This window comes from Neofelis nebulosa, chromosome 7 (genome assembly GCF_028018385.1).
Source record: "Neofelis nebulosa isolate mNeoNeb1 chromosome 7, mNeoNeb1.pri, whole genome shotgun sequence".
Lineage (NCBI taxonomy): Eukaryota > Metazoa > Chordata > Mammalia > Carnivora > Felidae > Neofelis > Neofelis nebulosa.
Window position 1 is genome coordinate 111,308,255 of NC_080788.1, and position 19,880 is coordinate 111,328,134.

General features: G+C 38.2%; 1 protein-coding gene across 10 annotated transcripts in view; it reads left to right on the forward strand.

Annotated features, from left to right (window-relative positions):
• SYNE2 (spectrin repeat containing nuclear envelope protein 2) overlaps positions 1-19,880 on the forward strand; it is a 342,246-nt gene that overhangs the window by 107,804 nt on the left and 214,562 nt on the right. For all 10 annotated transcript variants that reach the window (XM_058739286.1, XM_058739287.1, XM_058739283.1 and 7 more), the window contains exons 12-21: positions 5,350-5,514; positions 6,131-6,243; positions 7,227-7,389; positions 8,746-8,824; positions 9,301-9,488; positions 11,445-11,609; positions 12,950-13,099; positions 14,983-15,153; positions 17,895-18,053; positions 18,352-18,525. In XM_058739286.1, coding sequence (XP_058595269.1) covers positions 5,350-5,514; positions 6,131-6,243; positions 7,227-7,389; positions 8,746-8,824; positions 9,301-9,488; positions 11,445-11,609; positions 12,950-13,099; positions 14,983-15,153; positions 17,895-18,053; positions 18,352-18,525 — 1,527 coding nt within the window. The remainder of the gene's footprint in view (positions 1-5,349; positions 5,515-6,130; positions 6,244-7,226; positions 7,390-8,745; positions 8,825-9,300; positions 9,489-11,444; positions 11,610-12,949; positions 13,100-14,982; positions 15,154-17,894; positions 18,054-18,351; positions 18,526-19,880) is intronic.

Below are 19,880 nucleotides of genomic sequence, written 5' to 3' on the forward strand. Positions count from 1 at the left end.
TTCTGGTTCAGTTGTTTGAGCACACAGTTACCTCAAGGCATCACAGTAAATGGTTTCATTTTAAGCCAGCTATGCAAAATAGCAATATTATGGTTTTTTTTTAATTAAAAAAATTTTTTTAATGTTTATTTTTTTGAGAGAGAAAGACAGAACATGAGCAGGGGAGGGGCAGAGAGAGACACACACACAGAATCTGAAGCAGGCTCCAGGCTCTGAGCTGTCAGCACAGAGCCCAACACGGGGCTCAAACCCACAAATCACGAGATCATGATCTGAGCCGAAGTCGATCACTGAACCGACTGAGCCACCCAGGCGCTCCAACATTATGCTATTTTGACCTGACAAGATCAGCTCAGATCAGATATAAATTTTCAACTAAATTCAAAAATAAGTTCCAAAACTAAAAAAGAAAAGTATGGAGCCAGTTTTCTATGGTAAGTGAAAAAGAAGAGTAGTAAAAGGTAATTATTGCCTTCTATCTTTCCCCTTCTGACCGTTACATAAACAAGAGTACAGCCCTCAGGCAGCACACGTTCCTTTTCATTCAAAACATACTCAGCTTTCTTTCAGTTGCGAAAAGAATATCAGTTGGATTAAAGATATTGTTCTTAGGCTCTCTTTAACTCACTCATCAACTTTCTGGCTTATTTTATTTTATTTTATTTTGGCAAATGTACAAATTATTTGGGTATACTGAAAGCGCGTATTAAAAATTCATAATGATGAAAACAGTTTTTTTCATGATTTTCCAACTGGAGGCTTAATGGCGTATACTTAACGGTTTAAGATTACGGAGCTGTCTTTTGTCCTACGTCGTTTGAGAAGATAAAGTTGAAGCAACTAAAGCAAAACAAAGTACTACATAGTATTCCTTATGTGTGGAAGCTTAAAAAAAAAAAAAGTCAAACTCACAGAAACAGGATAAAAGCAGTAGTCAGGATGGAGGAAAGGAGGGATTGAAGTTGGTAAAAGGGTGCAAACTTTCAGCTGGCAGTTGAGTAAGGTCTGAGGATCTAATGTAAAACATAGTGGCTACACTTCATAACACTGTATTGTATCATTAAGTTTGTTAAGAGAGTTGAATTGAAATGTTCTCACCAAGAAAAGAAAAAAAGAGGTAAATACGCGAAGTGAGGGTGTGTTAATTAGATACTAGGAATCCTTCCACAATGTGTAGGTGTATCATATCACCATGATGTGCACTTTAAATATCTTACTATGTTGTCAATTAGGCCTCAATAGACCTAAAAAAAAAAACAAAAAAAAAATAATGTGAAAACTATAATGTTTAATGCTTCTAGCTTAAGCCTAGCTTTTTACTCATGTAACATCTTCTAGGGAGCCTGGGTGGCTGAGTTGGTTAAGTGTCCAACTCTTGATCTGGGATCAGGTCACGATCTCATGGTTTGTGGAATCAAGCCCCGTGTTAGGTTCTGTGTTGTCAGCTTGGGATTCTCTCTCTCTCTGTCTCTCAAAATAAGTAAATAAACTTAAGAAAAAAATCTTTATACTTGGGCATTTCCTTGAATGTTTCTTTTTGATATTTATCTTACACATGGTGGCACCCAGTAAATGTTTTTCAGTCAATTAATGATGAATCAAATTACCCTTTTCTTTTAAAAAATGTAATTTTGCTTATTCTTTCCTCTATTTAAAATCAATTTAAGTTAAAGAGCAGTGGCAGTTCATTTAGTAGAACTATAAGGGAAAGAGAAACACAGATTTAAAACTCCTATTTTCAATAGAGGAAGACATTTGACTGAAACACATTTTAATTTGTGCATGATCTTCATGGGAGGGAGGGTGGTCTTTAGAGTAAGAATGCCAAAAAATCCACAATAGAGCCATGTGAGTTCAGATCAAAAACCACATTCTTTAAATTTTTTTTTTTTAACGTTTATTTTTGAGACAGAGAGAGACAAAGCATGAACAGGGGAAGAGCAGAGAGAGAGGGAGACACAGAATCTGAAACAGGCTCCAGGCTCTGAGCTGTCAGCACAGAGCCCTACGCGGGGCTAGAACTCATGGACCGTGAGATCATGACCTGAGCCGAAGTCGGACGCTTAACCGACCAAGCCACCCAGGCGCCCCAAAAAAACCACATTCTTAAATGGGGTCCTCAGGAAAGGACGTGGCCTAGGAGCTGGATTTTTATCTTGCTTAAGAATTCTTGGCATCTGTGCTCATGTGTTTTGTTTCTTAAATTCCAAATATGAGTGAAATCGTATGGTATTTGTCTTTCTCCGACTTATTTGGCTTAGCTCATTATTCTCTAGTTCCATCCACATCGTTGCAAATGGCAAGATTTCATTCTTTTCTATGGCTAATGTTCCGTGTTTGTGTGTGTGTGTGTGTGTGTGTGTGTGTGTGTGTATTATACACACACACACACACACACACACACACCTCATTTTCTTCATCCACTCATCCATTGATGGACATTTGGGCTCTCTCCACCCTTTGGCTATTGTTAAGAGTGCTGCTGTAAACATTGGGGTGCATATGTCCTTTCAAATCAGTATTTTTGTATCCTTTGGGTAAATACCGAGTAGTGCAGTTGCTGGATCATAGGGTAGTTCTATTTGTAACTTATTGAGGAACTTCCATACTGTTTTCCAGAGTGGCTGCACCAGTTTGCATTCCCACCAACAATGTAAAGAGGGTTCGCCTTTCTCCGCATCCTTGCTGACATCTAGTGTTGCCTGAGTTATTAATGTTAGCCGTTCTGACTGGCGTGAGGTGACATCTCATTGTAGTTTTGATTTGTATTTCCCTGATGATGAGTGATGTTGAGCTTGTTTTTCATGTGTCTGTTAGCCATCTGGATGTCTTCTTTGGAAAAGTGTCTATTCAGGTCTTCTGCCCATTTTTTAAACCGGATTATTTGTTTTTTGCATGTTCAGTTTTATAAGTTCTTTATAGATATTGGATACTAACACTTTATCAAATATGTCATTTGTAAATATCTTCTCTCATTCTGAAGGCTGCCATTCAGTTCTGTTGATTGTTTCCTTTGCTGTGCCAAAGCTTTTTATCTTGATGAAATCCCAGTAGTTTATTTTTGCTTGTGTTTCCCTTGCCTCAGGAATTTAAAAAATAAAAAAGATGAACATAGGTGAAAGAGAGAGAAAGAGAGACAGAGGCAAACCAGGAAACAGACCCTTACCTAGAGAGAACAGACTGAGGGTAACTGGAGGGGAAGTGGGCAGGCGATGGGTTAAATGGGTGATGGAGATTAAGGAGGGCACTTGTTATGGTGAGCACTGTGTTTTGTATGTAAGTGATGAATCACTAAATTCTACACTTGAGACTAATGTTACACTGTTAACAAACTGGAATTTAAATAAAAACTTGAAACAAAAAAATAAATTAAAAACTAAAAATTAACAAAAAGAAGTCTGGGCATTGGTGTGGAATCAGTGTTCTTCCAGGATCTTCCCTGGGCCCCTCTGCCTGGCTCTGTTATATTGCTGACTACATTTCACTGTAACCATGTACTTTGCTTCCCACTAGATGGTTCAGGCAAGACCTGTGGGTTTTCGTTTGTTTGTTTGTTTGTTTGTTTATTTGTTTTTATCTGGTTGACCATCAGATGTAGAGAGTTGTGTTAAACTTACTCTTCCCTTCATGGCATATGGGTCTAGGCAAGGCCCTACTCTTAGTTTTATTTACTTGTTTAATTTGTGTTTATTTCTTTCTATACCCATGCCCTCCTTTCATTTCCCCGTCTCCTTAGGCCTTTTCGTTTCATATGTTCTTGCCAAATACATAACGTATTTATGTGCTTGTGTATTATTAAGTTGCGTAAATCGGTGTTATGTGTTATTCTGTTTCTTACTTGAATTTTTGAGCACATGTATTTAAAATGCTCCAGTGTTCACATGTGTGTACATCTCATTGGGGTCTCAGTGCTCATTGCACCGTACTTTGTGGTACAACCACTACATGTCCCCTCTCCATTCCAGAAGCCTTGTGTATCTCTATGCTCAGCTCTTAGCACAATAGGTTATAAGTGTCTGCTGAATGAATGAATGAATGTGGGAGTAGGTGAGTTCTGATGGTGCTTAATGGGGAAAGCATCCAGGTAGAAGGGACAGGGAGTGCGAACACCTTGGGAGTGCAGTCGGTGTTTGGGGAAAGAGGCAGTTGGCATTTGTGTGACTCTTGTGCATGCAGGGAGGGCTGAAGAAGGAAGAGGTTTCCTGGATTGTGGGGGGCTTCGGTGAGGGACAGATATTCAGGAGGTACGGTAGAGATGTGTAATGTGAATATATGATTAGTACTAGTGAGAAAAATAATCTATAAATCTGAGCGTGAGGTGTAGGTGTAAAGTCAGAGAACACAAGGCCATACAACATTTCAGATGATGGTCCTTCTATATAACAGTCTACCCTTGCTTAAAGGGGTGCTTTTTTTAAACGTTTACTCATTTTGAGAGAGAGGCAGATAGACCGAGACAGAGAGAGTGGGTGAGGGGCAGAGAGAGGAGAGAGAGAATCCCAAGCAGTCTATGTGCTGTCAGCGCAGAGCCCTCCCTGTGTGAGGCTCAAACTCACGAAGCATGAGATCATGACCTGAGCCGAAGTCAAGAATCGGATGCTTGGGCACCTGGGTGGCTCAGTCGGTTGGGTATCTAACTTCGGCTCAGGTCACGATCTCACGGTTGGTGGGTTCGAGCCCCACATCGGGCTCTGTGCTGACAGCTCAGAGCCTGGAACCTGCTTCGGATTCTGTATCTCCCTCTCTTTCTCTGCCCCAGTCCCACTCACGCTCTCTCTGTCTCTCAACAAGTAAATAAATATTTAAAAAATTAAAAAAAAAAAAAAAAAGAATCAGGTATTTAACCAACTAAGCCACCCAGGTGCCCTGAGGGGTGCTTTAAATAGTTCTAATTTCCCTCTCATAACTGATTATGGATTCATCAAAATATTCATTCTTATCCTTGTGCTCCCTTTTATATCTATTTTTTAAGTGTATTTACATATTTTGGGGGGGTCAGAGAGAGAGAGAGAGAGAGAGAGAGAACCCCAAGCAGGCTGTCAGCACACAGCCCGATATGGGGCTCAAACCCATGAACTGTGAGATCATGACCTGAGAGGAAATCAAGAATCAGATGCTTAACCAGCTGAGCCACCCAGACACCCTTCGTGTGCCCCCTTCTATTGCTCTTAAACAAATGATCTTCTCTATCAGCAGGTAAGCAAATGTACAGAACTGAGAAGTTTGCCCATTTGAGAAAGACTTCCCTGACTAATGGATCAGAGAAACTTTGAAGTATTAAACAAACTGCGTGCTAAGAAATAAACTTCAGAAGAATGTTTAGTGAAGCGCTGATGTTTGTTTTTTCAGATTAATGTGTGGAAAAGGGAGCTGAATGATGCCTTGCCCTCACCACTGCATCAAATCGAAGCCTGGCTCCAGGAGGTAGAGGAGCTTATCGATGAAGATTTGCCAGTTTCCCAGGATTATTGTGAAGCCGTGGCTCTAATACAAGAGAAAATGACTTTAATCAAGGTTGGAAAATAACAAAGAAACATGGGAAAATCTGTGCTTTGTTAGGGACTTCTTCTTGAGGAAGACGTTGTCCTAGAGAGAAGGGAAGGAAATACAGTGCCTCTTTGAGGGTGGTTTGGAATGATTCCCTTGGGGATTTTGGGGAGCCAGAAGATACTTTCACTTCTTTATGGGCATTGTGCTAGTTCAAGGTGGAAACAGTAAGAATAGAGTCCAGTCAGTTCTAAAGCAACTGTAAAGCCTGACCAAAAAGGAGGAAAGACACTGGCGTAAAATGTGAGAGAGTGGGTTCTCATCAAAATGGTATGAAGGAATTTGATAGACGACATTTATGGCATGCGAACTCACAAAGGAATCACAAATAAATCCCAAAACAAAAGGTTTGGATAATGCTTTTACCAAAGAAACTACAGTCTGTCTCTCTGTAAAATGTTCCAGTGTAAAGCATTTATGATGAAATTACGCATTGGCCAAGCTTTAGTGAAAAAAAAGTAAGGGCTTTGTGAGTTTTTGGACAAAAGGTGCAGCGCACACGCAGAGCAAGTGAGATTAACGAACCCCCAGTTACAGTGTTTGGCAAAAAGTCTGGTTGATGTCATGCTAAATTTCTTTTCAGAATCTGATGGATAAATTTGATTGTCATTCGCATACTCTTCTGGCATTTGAAAATAGAGATGAAAAAAATTTGCCACTGGTATCACCTAAGAAATTGGAGGAAATGAAAGCACGGTTTGTAACACTACCAATTCACCACTGCCGATGCCACTCGTGTTTGAGCACTAACAGGATGCTACGGGGACCAGAAAAGTATAGATTTTTAGATAGTTTCTGACAAGGATTCTTTAAATCTTGATTCACAGTACCTTCACATCTTTTGTAATAGTAACATTACATCATACTAACATACGTCCTTTTTCGTTGGGTGGTAGGATATGGTGGTGGGGTAAGTTCTAGAAATGGAGTCAGAAACCAAGCTCCGTATCTGAGTTTTGGCCAAGTTACTGTCTTTTGGAGCATGTATCCTCATTTGTAAATACAGAATAATGATAGTCACCCGGTTCGTGTCTCACAAGGATACTGGGTGAGACAGGAGGAGGTATCTGAAAGTACTTCGTAAACTCTAAAATACTATAAATATAGAGATTATTTAACTGATGGTTGTCCACGTCATCCTCTCTTTTCTCATTATTCATACACAACTTATTACAATGATAATAAAAGGGTTTTAGCCTTAATAATGAAAGCCGTTTTAATATGTAAATGTTGAAATTATAGTTGCATTCGGTTATACAAAAGTTTACAAATTTAGTAAAATATTTTGGAGATTAACATTTAGTATAGGATTTTTTTTCTACAGGGGAATAGTTTCTTCAGATAATGTTCTATTAGATGTTTTCCTCTCAGAAATAGTTGTTTTATTCTTAGCCACAATATTTGTTTTACTCTGTTAAAAAAAAAAAATTGGGGGGCACCTGGCTGGTTCAGTTGGTAGAGCAATGTGACTCCTGATCTCAGGATTGTGAGTTCAAGCCCCACGTTGGGGGTAGTACATCTTACTTAAAAAAAAAAATTTTTTTTTTGAGGATACATCTGAGTTCCATGTGTTTAAAATAAAAAGCCAAAGGCCCAATATTTTTAGAAATGCCAAACAGATTATCTCGCATTTGGGCAGTAATATGAAGTTAAATTCTAAAACCTGAAATATTTTCCAGAATCAACAACATTTCGGGCGAAAAATTCATTCCACTTCTAGAATTTCATTACTATAAGTGCACAGTTCTTGGTTTGCTAGATGAAGTAAAATCCAAACTGGATGTTTGGAACGTCAAATATGGGAACAAAGAATCTGTGGAATTGTTGCTGGAAGACTGGCATGTAAGCTGTTTTATTTTGTGTCTTTGACAACCGTTCTCCATGTCTGGGTGCTAAGTTTGCAGTTTTCCTTAAGACAGTTTCCCTTTACCTTTCCAGGTTTTGAGATGAGTTTTCTTGGTAGTTTTCATTAGCTTAAAATTGCCTAGAGAACAGAATTTTAGGTAGCCAAATAACAGACATTGGGAGGAGTAAGAAAGAGAAAACCACATTATTTACCACAACAGGGAAGACTCTGTTAACCAGGCTAATTAACATAATAGTTACAAAAAGTTTCAGGTTATTAAAAATTTCAGCATTCACTTACTGGATGTCTTGTTTAAGAATTTTTCCCACTCAGATTCATGGTTTCATTCAAAAATTAACTTTTTTTTTAGAACATTTTAATCTTAGCCTTTCGAGTTGTAAGAGTGGGAAAGACAGTACATTTTGTCTTGGGGCTTATTTTTGGAGAAAGGGGTTGGCTCTTGAAATTAATGGGAAAAAATGTTGCAAATGATTTAAATATAAATATGTTCTTTTGTAAATTAAAAGCATCCTAGAAATGTCATTTCTGCAGTTAGGAATTAATATCATTCTTTCTGTTTCCCTTTTTTGGAATGAGTGGCAAAAAAGAAAAATCCAAGATTGTAAATTTCAGTGCAAAAATTGAACAACACAATCAAGACAGATTTATTTAATAATTTATGATTTAAACACCGTACGTTCCTGAATAGGAGACATCATTCTCAATTTGGCTAGGTTTTGAATGTATTTCCTACTTTGATTTTTCATTTTTCCATTTAAGTAATCATACCATTGGAATTTAATAAGTATACAGTAAATATGAGCTTTTAATTAACTGTATTTTTCAACAGCAGAATTTGCTTGCTTAGGACACATCATAATTTGACTAATGGTAGTTACTCAGATGTTTTTGTGGGATGGATGTTATCTATTTACAACATACTCTCATGTATCTAATAAAAACTATTCAATATTAATAAAAGTTGTGAAATAAGAGAAACTGGCATAAATTACACAATATTAATAAATATGTGACGTAGGAGCTTTTGAAAATGGTATATGTAACTTACCTTTTCCCACAGGAGAAAAACCGTTGTGGAACCGTATCACGGCAATGATGAACTTTGTTAGGTCTCATACCTACATAGTGTTCATACTTCTGTTTCCTAGATCTTAACCAACTTTCTTCATGAACTGCTCTTCTTTTCTACCCAAATATATAGTAGTAAAGCCTTAAGGAAATTTTGGGGCCCGAGTGCTTCATCAATATTTATGTTTCTCTCTGGATTTCTTGACATATTTTTAATGGTAAAAAGCTGTCAATATATTTTTTTCCTTTCCCCCCCCCCCCAGAAATTTATTGAAGAAAAAGAGTTCCTCGCTCAACTTGAAACTTCCTTGCAAAAGTGTGAAGAAATACATAAGAATTTAGGTAAAGCTATACAGTTACTTTTTGATGAAATGACCACTTAAAAATAGCACGCGGGCGCCTGGGTGGCTCAGTCGGTTGTGCGTCTGACTTCGGCTCAGGTTATGATCTTGCAGGTCGTGGGTTTGAGCTCTGTGTCGGGCTCTGTGCTGATGGCTCAGAGCCTGGAGCCCGCTTTGGATTCTGTCTCCCTCTGTCTCTCTGCCCCTCCTCTGCTTGTCCTCTCTCTTTCTGTCTCAAAAATAAACAAACATTTAAAAAAATAGCATTTTACCTGTTTCACTTTCTTTATACCTTAATGTTTTAGGAATTGGTTTAACATGTGTTTTCTTTGGAAAATTCTTGCGTTCACTTTTAATATTATCACAGTACATATTTGCTTGACCATTGAAATTAATATGCAAATATTTTTCTTGGTATTATTTTATTAGTAAAAAACTGTTTTCTAAGATTACTTTCTTGTTTTGTTAACATTATAGATGGAGAATATCAGGATATTAGCAAACAATATATGGCAGTGGAATATGATATTTGTATGTATAGAAAAAGTATATATAATGTCAAGTCCACTCTTCAGAAAGTTTTGACATGTTGGGCTACTTATCTGGAAAAACTTCGCTTACTAAAGGCTTGTTTTGAGGAGACAAAGAAGGAACAGATTAAAGAGGTATTTTCAGTCTAATGTTACCTCCTCAATTTTCTTTTCTTTTTTTTTTTCGTTTTGTTTGGAGATCCTCGTTTTCAATCCAAAAATGAGAGGCCAGGGAAGAGTGAGCATGACTCTTGGAAATATTCTTCAAGGTATTGGAAAGAGTTTAGTTTCTTTCTAATACAATTGCCAAAAGGAAGTTTTCTCCTCATTGTAGGTTTTACACACACACACACACACACACACACACACACACACAGTAGCTTTTGAACGATATATTGCTTAAGTTCTTTGGAAGGAAAAGAAAAGACTTGGAATATTCAATAGCTTATAGACACATTTAAAATAACTTGATATTTTAAAAAGTTTTATTTTTCCATTTGGGTGAATACCTTTCAGCTCTAAAATCTTTCTGTATTTCCAGAGGAAGGAAATGCAGAATACCTTAGACTTATGTGGAGAGGTGTGGAAGAAATTTCAACGTAATTCATCAGTGTTTTCACTTGCTAGTCATGTCATAATCTGTTTTACGTTTATTCTCTGGGATAGTTTTTCTTTCTTTCATTTCTTTTCCACTGTTGCAAATGGTTATCTGCTTGAAAATAATTTTGATGAAAAGTCTCAGATGAAACATTTTCCAAATAGACACTAAAGTTCCTCAGCTGAAGATGGGCTGTTTATATGAAAGTAAAATTTGTGATAAGTGTAGGAGTGCGTAAAGAATATTTGAGGGGTTGGTGAGTCATTCTCCCTGTCACCTATAGTGATAAAAATTCAAATCTTTGGCTTTCAACGATTCTTCTGTGTTTAAAAACCTTTTTTTAAATTCTGATTTTAATTCTAGTAGTTAACCTACAGTATAATAGTAGTGTCAGATGTACAGTAAAGTGATTCAACACTTTTCATGCAACATCCAGTGCTCATCACAAGGCCTCTTCTGAATCCCCATCATCTGTTTTACCCATCCCCCACCCACCTCCCCTCTGGTAATCATCAGTTTGTTCTCTGGTTAATAGTCTGTTTCTTGTTTGCCTCTCTCTCTCCTTTTCTCCCCCTTTGCTCGTTTGTTTTGTTTCTTACATTCCACATGTGAGTGAAATCATATGCTATTTGTCTTCCTCTGTGTTATTTTGCTTATCATAATACTCTCTGGCTTCATCCATTAAAGATATTTTATTAAGATTCACATAAATGAGAAAAAAAAAAAAAACACTATAAGCCTTGCACTTCCCAAACTCTGTGCTGAGGTGCCCTGAGCTGCCAGAGGACTTTAAAGATAATTTAAATTTTGAGGGACACAGCAACATCAGCCTGTTGGACACCATACAGCAAATAACTACCAAGTGGTTTGGACCCGACTACTTGAAAATCAGAACCGTTAGATGAATCTCCTGGCGTAGCGAATTTGTGAAAAAATACCGAAACATTAAGGGCACCATGAACCGATAAATGTTTGTGAGCCTTTGCTCTAAGCTCATTAGCCACTTAGAAAGGCGGAACATCAGCTGCTTCCTTAAAGTTCAGGACCAAGAGCAATGACAGCTGGTGCCTGGCAGTTAGTGATTAGGGATGAAGAGCTAGTCCAGCAGGGATGGGGAATCCTCTGAGGGGAGGGTCAGAGTGTCTGCAAGAACCTCATACTCACTTTTGCTTAGAATCACTTGGTAAGGGGCGCCTGGGTGGCGCAGTCGGTTAAGCGTCCGGCTTCAGCCAGGTCACGATCTCGCGGTCCGTGAGTTCGAGCCCCGCGTCGGGCTCTGGGCTGATGGCTCGGAGCCTGGAGCCTGTTTCCGATTCTGTGTCTCCCTCTCTCTCTCTGACCCTCCCCCGTTCATGCTCTGTCTCTCTCTGTCCCAAAAATAAATAAAAAACGTTGAAAAAAAAAAAAAAAAGAATCACTTGGTAAAGATCTACGACGCATAACAGAAAGACAAGTGTTGTGTCATTAAAATGTGTTGCTTCTATGTTGTGTAGATTCCCTTTGAGACAATATCCCAGTGGAGTGTAGAACATTCTACTTTAAATGAAGTGGGAAATTTCCTAATTCAAGTCAGTAATGATGAAGTTGGATCATCTATTTCTAAAGAACTGAGAAGGCTGAATAAAAGATGGAGAAAATTTATTACAAAAACTCAACTTGTAAGTTTTTTTGTTTTTGTTTTTTGGTAACTGCTTCATTGAGATATAATTCCCATACCATACAATTCACTCCTTGAAAGTGTATAACTTAGTATATTTAGTATATTCAGAGTCGTGCAGCCACCACCATCATAAATTCTAGAACATTTTTGTCATCTCCTAAAGAAACTCTGACTCCATTAGCAGTCACTCTCTACTCTCTCCCAGCCTCCCCAGTGGACACTGATCTACTTTATGTCTCTGTAGATTTGCCTGTTCTGGATATTTCACACAGGTGGAATCAAATAGTATCTGGTCTTTTGTTTCTCGCCTTTTAAACTTAGTGTAATGTTTTCAAGGTTCGTCTGTGTTGTAACGTGTCAGTACTTCATTTACTTCTTATGGCAAATAATAGTCTATTGTATGGATACCCAGCATTTATTGATTGATCAGTTTATGCACATTGGCTTCTTTCCACCCTTTTGACTATTATGAATAGTGTTGCTGTGAACATTTATGTCCAAGTTTTTTGTTTTGTTTTGTTTTTAAATGTTTATTTATTTTGAGAGAGAAAGAGAGAGAAATAGAAAGCAAGCAGGGGAGGGGCAGAGAGAGAAGGAGAGTGAATCCCAAGCAGGCTCCACACTGTCAGTGCAGAGCCCCACACAGGGCTCCAACTCACGAATCATGAGAATCATGACCCAAGCTGAAATCAAGAGTCGGACGCTTAACTGACTAAGTCAGTCGTCCCTTATGGACAAGATTTTGTGTGGACATGTAATAATATAGTTTTGTAGCTGAAATTCATTTACCATTATAGAACAACATAAGCATTTTTGCATACAGATTTCAACCTCCTTAAGAACATACATGGAACTTTATATGGCTTTTTATTTAGCATGGCGCCTTATGAAAGCAGACCTTTAACCAATAATTTTTGAACTTAAATTATTCTATTTCTTATTTTTAATAATTTTAGACTGAGGGGGGTTTTTTGTTTTTTGGGGAAATGCTCCTACTTTATAACATCGTTATTATGTGATAAATCCCCAAAATATGTTGAATATATTATGTCCAGTCATTGTTAGTGATAATGTATCTTCACATAAAAATATGGGCTTCAGGGTACCTGGGTGGCTCAGTTGGTTGAGCAACTGACTCTTGATTTTGACTCAGGTCACGATCTCACGGCTCGTGAGCTCAAGGCCCGCATAATGCCTTGTGCTGACAGTGAGGAGCCTGCTTGGAATTCTCTCCCTCTCTTTCTGCCCCTTCCCCCCTCCCCTCACTCTCTATCTCTCAAAATAAGTCAATAAGTAATTTTTTAAAATGGACTGTAAATTTTATGACAATTTTTATAGGAAATGAAACTGCCACTTAGAAAAAAACAGGATCAGCCCATTTTTGACAATTATGAAAATACTCAGCTACGTGAAGAAGAAAAACCAACTGTTGATTTTTCAATGGATATGTCAATAGAACTTCCTGAAAGTCATAATCAGCATGTAAAGGTAAAATAGTCATACTTTATGTATTTCACTTGTGTATAGCTATACCGTGGCTATTTTTCTTTTGTTAAACCTATATTGTTGAAACACTGGTAAATGTGATTATTGGATAACACTTAAAAAAAATTTTTTTTTAACGTTTATTTATTTTTGAGACAGGGAGAGACAGAGCATGAACAGGGGAGGGTCAGAGAGAGAGAGAGAGACACAGAATCTGAACCAGGCTCCAGGCTCCGAGCTGTCAGCACAGAGCCCGACGTGGGGCTTGAACTCACGGACCGCGAGATCATGACCTGAGCCAAAGTCGGACGCTTAACCGACTGAGCCACCCAGGCACCCCTGGGTAACACTTAAAATGTGGTCATTTTCCACTAGAATGCTTAAGTGGATCCCTCATGAAGGAGGCTTCAGCATTCAAGTCTGTGTCTCTCCCTCACTCAGGAATTCCGCAGACGTGCAGAAGCCGTCATGACTTCTGAGCTGTGGACACTGAGTTGATATTTTCTTCAGATGACTTCTGCCTCTTGCTCAGGGATTGTCTAGCTTTGGTCTAGCCCCTGGCCCATGTCTTACTTCCTTTCTGTACAGTAGGGGACAATATAATCTTTATTTCTTGCTTTGTTGTTTAGTTTAGAGGACGATTTTAGATTATAGGGAAGACTATGGAAAAGGAACAAAAATGTTTATACACATGTAAGATAATACCAGTGATTTTGGAAATGTGCCTCCTTCCGAATAATAACATATCCAGTTTCACTTAAGTTTGGACTGACTTTGGCCAGTTGCTGGGATGGAGTGCTAGTGTTTGGCACCGTAAGGAGACCTGGTCAAAGTCTTGAAAGATCTGAAGTTGTGTAATACGTTTATAGAGGAGAAGGATGTGGAACACTATATTTCTCTAGTACATTTAAGATATCTGATTAACAACAGCTTTAAGGATGCACCGGTCATGCAGAGCTATAGCATAACCTATAGGATATTGAGAGGTTATCGATGGGAAAAGGCTTAATTTTGTTGAAATTGGATTCTGAGTCTCTTCTCGGTGATGTTTCATGACTACTGTCACTCCTAGTTGTATTTACTAAAATTGTACATGAGTTTTAGAAATGTATCTATGGAGTTACTACCCTAATTTTCTAAGCTTTAATCTTCTTATCTATAAAATGAAGATGATAATAACTAAATGATAGGAATGATACCCTCATTAAGAAAACATAATGTGAAGGGCACCTGGGTGGCTCAGTCATTTAAGCATCCAACTCTCAATTTGGGCTCAGGTCATGATCCCAGGTGGTGGAATCAACCCCCCATTGGGCTCTGTGCTGAGCATGGAGCCTGCTTAAGATTCTCTCTCTCTTTCTCTCTCTCTCTCTCTATCTCCCTCCTGTGCACCTTTCCCCTGCTCGTGCTTGCTCTCTCTCTCTCTCTCTCTCTCTCAAAAAAAAAAAAAAAAAGTAAAGAAAGAAAAAAAGAAAACATGAACAAATTTTTTACTTTTTAAAGTGATAAATGCGATCATAGAGTGTGATTATCACTATCCAAAAAGCAGGTTTTACGTTACTAAAGTATGTTGCATTAGCAGTCTTCAGGAAGAAAAGAGAGAACTTTTTCTAATTGAAAATTATTTTAGGGGTGCCTGGGTGGCTCACGTCAGTTGAGTGTCTGACTCTTGGTTTCAGCTCAAGTCACGATCTCACAGTTTCGTGAGTTCGAGCCCCATGTCGAGGCTCTGCACTGAATGCTGAAACTGCTTGGGATCCTCTCTCTCCCTCTCTCTCGGCCCCTCACCCATTTGTTCTCTCTGTCTCTCTCAAAATAAATACACTTAAAAAAGTATTTTATAAGTAGATTTGCCATTTTCTCAGCGGTAATTTTGAATGTTGTAGGCTGGGGAAGGACATGAAAAAGAAAATGAATTCACAGGGCAACTCAAAGTGGCTGAAGATGTTGAAAAACTCATTGAACAAGTGGAAATCTGGGAGGCAGAAACTGAATCTCTTCTGGAGCTTCTGAGATGTCATGAGGGGGTAGACGCCTCAGTGGAAGAATCTTTGCAGGTAGGAGTGCAAAAGTATTAAGAAGATAGCTTTCGTGGTTGTGGACTTATGTACTAAGACAAATACAAGGTTTTAAGGTAAATAGTAATAAGACTGCTGTTTGAACTTTCTTTGCTGAGCGTTGTAAAAATTGCACGGACTGTCATTCCTGGATCATTTGCTGAGATTTTGCCTGAGGACAGAGGATAGATTAGGAGACCACTAATGATACCTTACAAGTCTCAATTCCTGAACTGATTTTCCCAGCCACCTAATGGAGATTAAAATATTCTCTGGTTTCAGAGAGCAATGAGGAGATGAGTCAGGATGTGTCAGATAGGTAGGTCAGTTGAGTGAGAGTATAAGAGATTACACAATTTATGCTTTGAAAGCTCACCCGTTGATTAAGCCACCTACCCTTCCTTCCTTGATGCAGGGAGGGTGACGGATGTTGTTAAAACCTTTCTGTCTTTATTCTCGGGCAGTCAACTCATTGAAAAGCACTGAGGCAAGAGTGTGTTTTAATATCATTCGGTTCTCCTGGGGAAGGAGTTACGACTGAGGTTTTTACTGAGTTCCAGCTCAGCTATAAAACTTATGGAGCATGTCATAAATTTCAACAAGATGGAAAGTTCCTGGAATGAAGGGATAGTCATGTAATTCTTTGAAATCCAGATTTCTGAAAGGTGTATAGGTAGCATTTTGTGTTTTCGTGGTTTATACGAATCACATTTTTTATCGTTTTGAAAATATTGTGTAAACGTACCTGTGCCATCTGCCAGCACTTATTTTTAGTTTTGTTTTATTCTTATATTTATTTATTTGTCGTATCTGGAATTCGTTTGATGAAAGAAATGAGTAGGAAGGAGAAATTCAATATTTTAAAAATAATTCAAAACAATGACAATGATCCCTCTTACAAACAATGAAAATACAAATATGCTTATATAAGAATATACTTATATTAACAAGGAATTAAGTAGATCTTTATTAGAGCAAGATATATGGTGAAGTAAGAAATGCAGATTGGTGAACAGTACCAGTGATGTGATTTTTTTTTTAAACTTTTTTAAAAACAATTGCTTTTTTATAGTAAATGGGTTTATTTCCATAGAAAACTGTGTGTAAGGATATACAAATAACTAACTGTTATCTTGATCGTGCATTAGGCCCCAGTCTTGGCACATTTCCAGATGCCTCATACATGTAAACCAAGTAACCAAATATTGTTACTTTTATAATTTAAAAGAGAAAAAAATGAAAATATAAATGAATGTGCTAACTGTAGAACATTTAAATAATGTACAAAAGCATAAAGAGTAAAAGCACCATGATTCCACTGCTCTAAGATAAATACAGTCAACATTTATATAGTTAATATCAAACAGTGTAACTTCTATTTTTTCATACTTTTGCTACCCTTGAGCTGTAATTAAAATTTTTGTGCTGATTTGATAACTGAAAAGTGGTACCTCATTATTATTTTAATTTGTACTCATTTAATTACATGTAAGGTTGAACTGTCTTTCATGTATTTATCGGCCATTTGTTTTTGTGAATTATCTGTTCTTGCGTTTTCTGAATTTTCTTCGGGACCTTAGTACTTTTCTTTCTTTTTTTTTTTTAACGTTTATTTATTTTTGAGACAGAGAGAGACAGAGCATGAGCAGGGGAGGGGCAGAAAGAGAGGGAGACACCGAATCTGAAACAGGCTCCAGGCTCTGAGCTGTCAGCACAGAGCCCGACGCAGGGCTCGAACTCACTCACTGCGAGATCATGACCTGAGCCGAAGTCGGACACTTAACCAACTGAGCCACCCCAGCACCCCAAGGACCTTAGTACTTTTCTTATTGAATTTATGAGCTCTTTGAATCACGACGTATTTTCATTTGTGTGGCAAATATTCTTACCAAGTTATTGACTTTTAAGTTGTTTATTTTATTTTACATGGAAAATTTTTATATTGATGTTCCTGCTCTTATCCCTAAAAAGGCCCCTTCACACCCAGAGGGTAGATCACTTTTCATGGATAATTTCTTTTTGTGGTTTTCTATTTTATATGTAACTTTCTGATCCACTGAAATTTATTTTTAGTGTGTTGTATAAAGCATGGTTATAAATTTCTTTTCCAATAGCCATTTTTCTCCAATAACATTTAGTGAATCTCCTTCCAACCGATTTGACTTAGAACAACTTCATTTTGGGGTGCCTGTGTGGCTCAGTCGGTTGGGCGTCCGACTTCAGCTCAGGTTATGATCTCGCAGTTCTTGAGTTCGAGTCCTGCATCGGGCTCTGTGCTGACAGCTTTGGATTCTGCTTTGACAGCTTTGGAACCTGCTTTGGATTCTGTGTCTCCTTCTCTGTCTGCCCCTCCCTGCCCTTGAGTGTGTGTGCATGCTTGTGCTCTCTCCCCCTCTCTCTCTCAAAATAAATAAACATTAAAAAAAAAAAGAGAACAACTTCATTTTAAGATTTATTACTGCTCTCTCAACTAATTTGACTATTGGCATTGTATTACTTCTAGGCTTTATTTTATTGAAGTGCTTACTGTGTGAAGAATCTATGACAGACTATGTTTCTCAGAATCTCATTGTACTAACATAAAATTTTTTTAATGAAGTTTAAAAATAACATTTTTAGAGTACAAATGTACCTCGCTTTGGATTAATAATAATTAACTTTTTATGATTTCCTGACCAGATTAAGGTTAATGTTTAACATATAACCTGAATATTTATTGTGGTCTCACTTTGTTTTCATAGCATCTTATTGCCAAAGGCTCTATGTATGAAGAGCTTGTGTCTAGAATTGAAGATACCTTACAAATGGATGTGCAAAATATTTCCAGCCAGGAGTCCCTTCAACATGTTCTCACAGTTGGGCTTCAGACAAAGATTCAAGAAGCTAAAGAGAAAGTTCAGGTCTCTCTTTAATATTTCCTATTAAGTGAATCCAGTCTTTAAAACTGAGTGGTCAGTAGGAGGATGGGGAAGAGAGGGAGGGATTGCCCTCTAAGTTGGAAACGTTTTATAAAATATTACTTTTGTGTTTTATGTGTATATTTTAACAATTTAGAGCACATTGAAAAATATCAACATAATAAGTAGGATATTCTTATGTCTAGTGGGAAAATAAGAGTCACTCCTCAAAGACTATATTTGTTAATTTGTGACTTACCAAAAAGCTGGGCCAGCTGTTGAGAATTTTTTATCTTTGCAGATCAGTATGGTGAAATTAGTTTCCGTGTTGAAAAACTCAGCTGATGCTTCCCCAGATCTGGATGTCAGGCTGAAAATGGAGGAGTCACAGAGGGAACTTGAATCATACATGACAAGGGCTGAGCAATTACTTGGACAAAGAGAGAGCCGGAGTGGACTAATTTCAAAATACAAGGTGGGACTCTCAACCATCAAATGTAGGCTCTTCTTTTTTTTTTTTTAACATTTATTCATTTTTAAGAGACAGAGACATGAGTAGGGCAAGTGCAGAGAGAGAGGGAGACACAGAATCTGAACCAGGCTCCAGGCTCTGAGCTGTCAGCACAGAGCCCGACGTGGGGCTCAAACCCACAGACCGTGAGATCATGACCTGGGCCAAAGTCGGACACTTAACCCACCGAGCCACCCAGGCACCCCCAAATGTAGGCTGTTTATTATCAGCTACCTACCTCATGTGAAATCGAGATAATTCTGTCACTGTAATCATGCACAAAGTTACTGTAACTTTAAAGAATTTCCCAGTTTCATGTGTTGTTCCCAGAAACTATTAAAAATATACATAAATGTGAGGAATTTTTTCAATTTAAACTTTAGTATAGATCTGCTGAATGGACTCAGTGGTATAGTGTCACGAGCACAACTGATTGTACGATATTCAGCATGAGTTTAATTTTTCTTGCTTTTTAAATTAGTAAAATGGGCATCATAATTCCAGCTGCCAAATTTGTTGTCAGACGTTAAATAAAAAAAAGGCACATGAAGGCCCTTGGAATAGGTAAAGTTCTCTGAATATAAAATAACACTTTTGTCGTTAAAATGCTTTGATAGAAGTTATATGTGATTTTATGGGTAAAGATCCAGTGATGTTTTGTGTGGCGATAGTTTCAGGTTGCTTTTTGCTGGTTTGATAGGCGACTCAAGATGTGTGCAAACCCGAGAGTCATTATTAATTAACATGATGGGAGGCACTTGGGTGGTCTATGAAGTAAAAGTACAATAAGGTCTCTACCATTGGACACATTGGAGAGGTAGAGTGATATGTGTCCTTTCGTTCCTTTATTCAATATTTCACACACTTATTGGACATTTAACATGAGCTAGACTTCTGGGGGGACCGCCCCACTCTTCTAGAAGAAGGAGCCTCTTTATTCTCATCATGGCCTCCTTCTCTTTTCTGGGCCTCAGTCCTCATCTGGCTTTCTGGATTGTGAACCCGACCACGGCCCTGTTATCAGCCGTCTCAACACTGCTTTTCCCAGGACCCCAAAGACCTCCCCTGCATGATCTATTTCTGTTTGCATGTTGCTAGCCACCATCTTTGACCAGTTCCCTCGGCCTTTTATTGTCGCTTGTATTCCTAGGTTGCTGAGAGTGCTGAACTGACCTTAAAGAGTCAGTGGTTCTTATGAATAATCACCAGGCTGGATTTCCTGGTGCCGATATGGTCAGCTTAGGAAAGAGAGAAGGAAGAGACAAAACGGAGGCTCAAGGCCCCTTCTCTCCCAGAGAGAGGGGTTAGAGGGGTCAGTC